At 32.3% G+C, this 7,284-nt stretch overlaps 1 protein-coding gene across 7 annotated transcripts; it reads left to right on the forward strand.

The window, feature by feature from the left end:
- Positions 1–371: 371 nt before the first annotated feature.
- On the forward strand, positions 372–5,436 carry LOC18049029. 7 transcript variants are annotated; one of them, XM_024189651.1, is made up of 9 exons: positions 372–435; positions 1,124–1,209; positions 1,778–2,096; positions 2,445–2,570; positions 2,703–2,790; positions 3,787–4,017; positions 4,107–4,231; positions 4,696–4,941; positions 5,186–5,436. In XM_024189651.1, exons 2-8 carry the CDS (start codon positions 1,186–1,188, stop codon positions 4,845–4,847), a joined length of 1,065 nt encoding a protein of 354 aa, XP_024045419.1. In that variant the 5' UTR covers positions 372–435; positions 1,124–1,185; the 3' UTR covers positions 4,848–4,941; positions 5,186–5,436. The 7 variants fall into 7 exon arrangements, with proteins under 7 accessions (XP_024045419.1, XP_006440741.1, XP_024045420.1 ...); XM_006440678.2 differs by having other exon boundaries at positions 1,790–2,096; XM_024189652.1 differs by lacking the exon at positions 372–435 and adding an exon at positions 546–612.
- The last annotated feature ends 1,848 nt before the right edge of the window (positions 5,437–7,284 follow it).

The raw sequence follows: 7,284 nt of genomic DNA on the forward strand, positions 1-7,284 counted from the left end.
TTATTCTTATTTTATAAAAGAAATTCAAAAATACTATTTGGACAACGATACCAAACGCACCATTATTTTCACATTAATATGTTTTACGTGATCGTAACTTCGTCTGTTAGTTAGGCAAAACCTTGAAGGAACGGATCAAGAAAATTGGGAGAAATTCAAAGAAAAAAGACAGAGAAAAGTCGAGGATGGGTCCCATCCAATTATTTAGTGGCACCCAGCAAGTATAACGTGTCAAAATATCTATCCTTAAATAAGACTCGTGAGAATAAAAGTAATCAATTTACTGGCCCTTGGATGCATAAAAGAACAGTTTGTGCGATATTGGACCCCACCGTTGGACCAACCAGTAATAAAGGAGAACCCTACCGTCTCTGAAATGACACCTTCATGGTTAGAAAAAACAAGAAAATGAGAGACTCAAGAAGAACTCGCACGGTAAAAAACCTAAAACACCCTTTTTCTTTTTAATTCGACATGCACATTCACTGTTTCTTACTTTTATGCTCGCTTTACGTTTAGTTACTCTCACTTTTTTTTTTATTTAATTACTTTCTTCACTTCATTATTTTATTGCCATTATTAAAAATGCCGTTCGTCGCCGTTCATATCATAGTGAGTTGATATTTGTAAAGCTGCTGCCTGCTGGCTCTTTGGTCCCATTTATTTTATTCTTAATATTTGCTTTTTTTTTTCTTTGGAACTGTTTTACTTTTTATATTTATTTTGGCGGGCCAAAATAATTATTACTGTAGTTAATAATAATAAGAATTTGCGTAGAACTGAAAATGAATAAATAGATTAATTTTTTATTATTAAAATTTAAGATTTTCTCTTTCATGACTGAGTGCGAGCAAAACTCAAGCCGGTGGCAACCTACATGAAATTGGGCAGGCGAATTATGTGATTAAAAAAAAAAATGTTTCCATTTTGAGAAAGTATGATCTGTTTGCAAAATTGCAGTTGAAATTGTTGCCCCAAAAATTGTCAGTTAAAACAACGCAGAATGTGTTGTATTGCATGCTATGAGCTGACGTGTACTTTTAATTCTCACATATGTCAGCAAATTGATGGTCGTCGCCATGATTTTGTTAACGCCGTTCAATTTGGTCATTTTATGTTGCAGGTTAAACCTTGTGACATATGTGGTGATGGAGGTTGGCCTGAGCAGATAGCAACTTGCTATCTATGCAAAAGTGCTCGAGAACATATGTATGGCTGCTGTTTCCCTTCCTTACTTGCTCTCTGTGTGTGTTCCTATTGCGTTGTGCTGTCATTGTCTTGTGTATCTTCTGAGCACCATCTAGCAAGCCTGCAAGATCAATAGAAATGGAAAGAAATTAATGCATTTGGTATTGTTATTTTAACTTTTTAATCAATGGAAATGGAAAGATGTTAATGCATTTGGTATTTTTTGTTTTAGCTTTTTAAAGTATGTATAGTTAGTTGGTATTTCTTTAATTGAGATTTCCAACACAAGTCTAAATTACCTTGGTTGCTTCTATCATTGCATCTTGTATGATCAAAGTACCTGTACAGAACTGGTAGGAATGGTTTAGATTATGCAGATAAGGTCCATCATCTCACAAGCATTCAACGTGCATTATAGTTGATCTAACTTGATTTATTGTATAAACCTTTTAACATTTTCTATTGAATCATGTTGCTTTTTTTTTATTTTTTGGTTTCCAGCTATTGCATGAAATTTCTTCTCTTTAGTCGCCCAATCGTTTGGTTTTGTGAAGAATGCCGGTCAATTAAAGGCCAAGTATTACCAAAGTCTGTTGTGCAGGAGCTCTGTCATGGGGCCTTAACGTCAACTGATATCTCCAGTAGGGATCTTAGGCAGTCAGTGGGAGGCCCAAATGTCAAATTGTCTACCCAGAGTAATTTACACTCAAACCATGCTTGCCAAACAGATACGTTGACAACAAAGTCCAACGGAACTCCCAGATTTGAAACTTCCCTTTCAAAGTTATCCCCGCAAGAGGTAAATGCTGATCCAAGTGTATCCCATTGCAACCCTCTTCTAGGAGGCATTGAGGAGATCCATTCAATTACTCAGCAGCAAGTGCCGCAAACATCAAAAGAATTGAAAGGTGCGAAGACTCCTTGACAATTATGGCCAGGAAGTTTTACATCAACAGGCTGATAAACACAGAAAAACTGAAATTTGAATTAGTACAATCACACAATATGGTCCTAATTTAAATTTTATTGCCATTCCCAAAAGTGTATCAATTATGATACTGACCAATAATAACTAGGACTCAATGAAGTGTCTGTAGATTATTTTACTTCGAGGCAATTCAACTTGACAATGTCTGCCCAAATACTCAGCTAAGCAATTGAGTCTCAATACATAAATGATGGATTTTGCTTCCTCTTTGTTTACCTCCCTGTAAATTGGTATTTACATGTGGATGCTCTTTTTATGTCTGTTTCAGGTAAAAATTGGATTGTTTGCAAAGAAGAGCCAGTAGAAATCCTTGAAGCTATGGGTTCAAGGGTAGAGGTGGCAGCTGATATTACTCCTCCACCATCAGTAAATGCTTTACCTATTATCAGTTCAGGCAAGAAATTTTCTCTCGCCTCCTGTAATTTTCACTCTTTTGTTCAATCTTTATCATTTTATTGTTTAATTGAACTCTGTTATTAGAAGACTTGTTCCATTTCAAGTGATGTCCTATTTGCTGATCTTCTAGCTCAGAGCTTTGATATCCAAACAAGCAATCTAGATCCCAATGATGAGCCAGATAATTCTTTTTTGTTGACTTCATATGCAATTTGGTGGTGAGTGACCTATTTCATGATATTTTATACTCTCCTTATTTGTTACTGAGCATATTTAGTACATAGAAAAGTAATGAAAGTTTCAGACTAGCGGAATGCAGTATGTGCAGCTGCTAACATACACTAATAAGAACAATCATGTTTTATTGTTTTGTTAATGTCAGAGAGAATAATATAGATATTTGTGAGTATCGTCCGTGTTTCAGCACAATGTATTATATAGAAATGTAATTGAAAGTTTGCTTACTACGTTGCCAGAACAGGCCCATGTATCCCTCGTCAATATACTGTAAATTACAGTCCCTCTGTTACGTAATAATTTTGTTATGCTTTGTTCTTTGTATCATTAGAAAACTACTCAAAAGTATCTATAGGAGAATGCCATATTCTCATTAGAGCCTTAGATCATTGAAGGAACTGACCTTTATGTTTTGGCTCGCAACTTAAAAGTTAGAGAACTTTTTACTTCTGAAGGATCTTTGCACCAATTTTGTGATTTACTTCAAATAGTTTTCGCATTCAACTCTTCTTTCTTCTTTATTTGAAATTTATGACATCATAATTGTTCAGAATTAGTTTTCATTTTATTTATGATCATAATCAGGTCAGTACTATGAGCTTTTGGGGCATGCTTTTTCAGGCTCCTTGCATGGTCAATTAGACCAGTTTATTCAAGGAGCTTTGTCTTCACTCGAGTTGTATTCCCAAATGCTTGAACTGTCTGCTGATATTTTTGGCTTGATGTTGGAGATCATCCTCCATGCGGCAGTACTTCATCTTAGTAGTCATGGATTGGTCCTACTTTGTAATTTGTCTATCTAATTCTTTTTTGTTAGTCTTATCATATGTGCATCACAATCTTCAATGTTTGTAGCTGTCAACATCAGGAATTCTTTGTCCTAACTCGAATAGAACTGGGAACCAGAATGTAGTGAATGTCCATCCAAAAAATACACCATTGTCACTCTCTGACAATTGTGATTTTCCCTTTTCTAGTGGAAGCATTGAGATGCTTAGTTTGGATACTTCTAGCAAGTTCTATGATGGATTTTGGGCTTATCTTCCATGCAAAATTCACCGCAAAGTTCTTGAGTTTTCGAAAGAGATGCCTGGAGTGATTTCATGTTCGTCAGTTCCTTGCTGCAATATTAGCCTGGAGGTTTTTCAAAATGACATGCCCAATATAGATGATATTGCACTAATATTCTTCCCTGGGAATTTTCAGAGGTGCACCCTTGAAACCAGTCTTGGTTAAAATTTAACTTTCTAGAAAATGAAGATCATGGGATGTTATATTAGGAAGCTTATTATTGTAGGTCCAAAGAGCAGTACGATAGTCTGTTGGAGCTGTTAGAGATGCGAGATCTTGTCCTGAAAAGTTGTATAAATGGTGTGGAACTATTGATCTTCTCCTCAAAAATTTTGCAAGCAAATTCCTCAGGTGAGCTTAATGAATTTATTTATAAAATAAGATTGTTCTGTATTTTATCAATCATATTTGCCAATGCTTGATTACTCATAAGAGTACATTTTGTGTTTGTGAATTTGATTAGGATAATAGGATGTTTACATCTCATGGCACAACTTATTTTAGCTTATATTTTGCAAAGACCTTGGATATCTTTAAGACAGCATTTAGTTCTTCAGTCCTCTTTTTGTTATTGTAATATCTAATCTGTTTCCATTACTATTTTGAAGACTTGAATGCACATGTACCACATAAAATGTCTTTATTGGCCTATAATTTTGCTCATGTTATAGATACAAAATTGGAGAAGGAAAACATGTGAATTATTTAATTTACCGGACCTTAGAGATGCAGGAATAGATTCATTTAATAAAATTCGTGACCTGCACGTGTAAAAGAAGTCCTCATTATCAAGTTCAATGATCTCATTGTTTTAGGTTTCAAATTGGGATCGTTTTTGTGGGGAGTATACCATGAGGTGCAAGGTAAACTGGAAGTTCCCCCTGTTCTCACCCATGAAGTGATTTCCCGAGACAGTTCTCGCATTCAAAGCAAATACCAAACAGTCTCTCTCCAAGGTGAAAATTGAACCACAATACCACTGCGATGTTCCTTCTGGATTTCCTAGGAGAGCAGCAGATGCTGATGCTGGGAGGATTCATCAATTATCTTATGCTAATTAGGTATTTATTTTTACCCTTTTAAACTAATCAATGATATTGCTGAGGAACTATGAATGACTCTTCTACTGCGTAAAATGTTAAATTATTTATACAATCAAGTAGTTTAGTATAAGTAGGGTTGAAATCAGAATAAACTTGTTATCATCAAAAAAGAAAAACAAAGAATAAGAGTCGTCGAGATGAATGTTTGCTGGCTATACTGAAGGACTATGCAAATCCTAATTTGTTTGTTAAAATGTTGCAGAATCAGTGGCAGTTTTCAATTTTGGGTGCACTTAAGCCACCTAGGGCAGGCTCATTGAGGATGGTTTGGCAGTTCAGCTTTAACTCTAAGGTTCTTTAGCTCTTAAGGGTAACAAATTAACCTTGTATGAAATTATATATGCCTATCAGTGATATCAATAACCATAGCATCACAGAAAGTTAAGAGTTAGTGTTTTAAAGATCGTAGTGTTATTCATTATATACGGGTTCATATGCTTATATAGAACATAATCTCTCATATTATTATTATTTTTTCGTTATGCATTTTTTCATGACTTTAGATAATTGCCAAATATTTTATACCATGGCGAGGAGCAACGACTTATTCAGAAATTTTGTTCAACTGGGGCACGTTCAAAAAAAATTATAAACTGAAAATTCACACAATAATATATAGCACAACTACTATTTTAATAATCGTTGATAATATTTATGCTTCTCAACGAGTTTTCATGTTTTTAAAACTGTACTTGTATAATAGTTTTATTGTTAATACATACTTTAGATAGCATGCACTTGTTAACGGTGACAATGCAATGACAAAAGCAATGAATTGGTGTGTTTGATGAAATTATACGAAGTATTCATAGTTTACTTTTGTTGCCTGTTGATTTTCTATGATGAAGAAATTAGAATAGTTTTGTTTAGAGTAGACTTATCTTAGTTGTTTACATTTTTAAGCAAAATGAAAAAGAAAAGTCAAACTTTTAGTTTATTTTTTGTATGTGAGTTATCGGGGGGTGGATAATACATTTTGTAAAATCAAAATAACTAAATAAATTTTAAAGAATTTGCCAACTTTTAGACATGGAGCAGGTGGAAACTTTGAATTAGCATGGGCATTTTCTTAGAACTCGAATGGGACACTTTTACAAAATTTAAAGAAAATAGGCACTTTAAATCATACCTTGAAATTTTTAAAAGCCACCCGGGGCCCATGCCCTGCCTGGTCGATTCGTCCATGGTGAGAAGGTGCTTATATATGTACACTATAATCTTTATAAATTAATAATGTCGGGATCATAAAAAATTATTAATTTAAAAAGATATTAATTAATTGATAAATTAATAATTTATTAATTTATAAAGTGTGTTTACAGTACAAAGAATTAACATTTAATTGACTGAAAATTCATTGTATTTTACAAATATAATTAATAGAATTTACATAAATTCATTAAATAAATAATGTATACTTGATTAAATAAATTCATGAATTTTACTAAATGTATTCAATGAACTAAACTAAATGTTAATTATTAAATTGTATAAATTGAATTAGAACTAATCTAATGTACCTATCTATTTGATTAACTAAATTCATGTATTTACATAAATTTATCTAAATGTATTCAATGAACTAAACTAAATGTTTGTTATTAAATTGTATTAATTGAATTTGAACTAATTCATCTAATGTACCTATCTACTTGATTAACTAAATTCATGTATTTACATAAATTTATCTAAATGTATTCAATGAACTAAACTAAATGTTAGTTATTAAATTGTATTAATTGAAGCACTCAAGTCATCAACAACACTTCACAATTTTTTATTACAATACGAGAATTCAACCCCAGAACTTTTAGATGCAATAAGAAAAATTAGAGATGAGATTCAACTAGATTTAAACTTGAAGAAAAAAACAAGTTACAATAAACTCATATTTTAATAAATTGACATAGTCAGTTACATTTGTAATTTCACAGTATTTGTAATTTCTACAATTATTAATTTATGATATAAATGAGACTACATAGTTATATAGGAGTTCTTAGAAAAATTATTATTTTATTAATTTATCAAAATTATTAATTTAGCTTCAGGGCCCAAGTCGGAACCGCAAAAATTTATTATATTATAGAGATTATTAATTTATCGAGTATTAATTTATAGAGATTATATTGAATATGATTTTGGCTAGAATTTCAAATTATATTGTAATTATGTTAATTTAAATTCTCAATGCACTCTTATGGGTGGGCTTATTCAAACCGACCAAAATACTCAATACACATTTTTTAATTAAAAATTTTATTACTAAATTACCCATTATGTATTTACTCTGCATCATTT

Source organism: Citrus clementina, unplaced genomic scaffold (genome assembly GCF_000493195.1).
Source record: "Citrus clementina cultivar Clemenules unplaced genomic scaffold, Citrus_clementina_v1.0 scaffold_3, whole genome shotgun sequence".
NCBI lineage: Eukaryota > Viridiplantae > Streptophyta > Magnoliopsida > Sapindales > Rutaceae > Citrus > Citrus x clementina.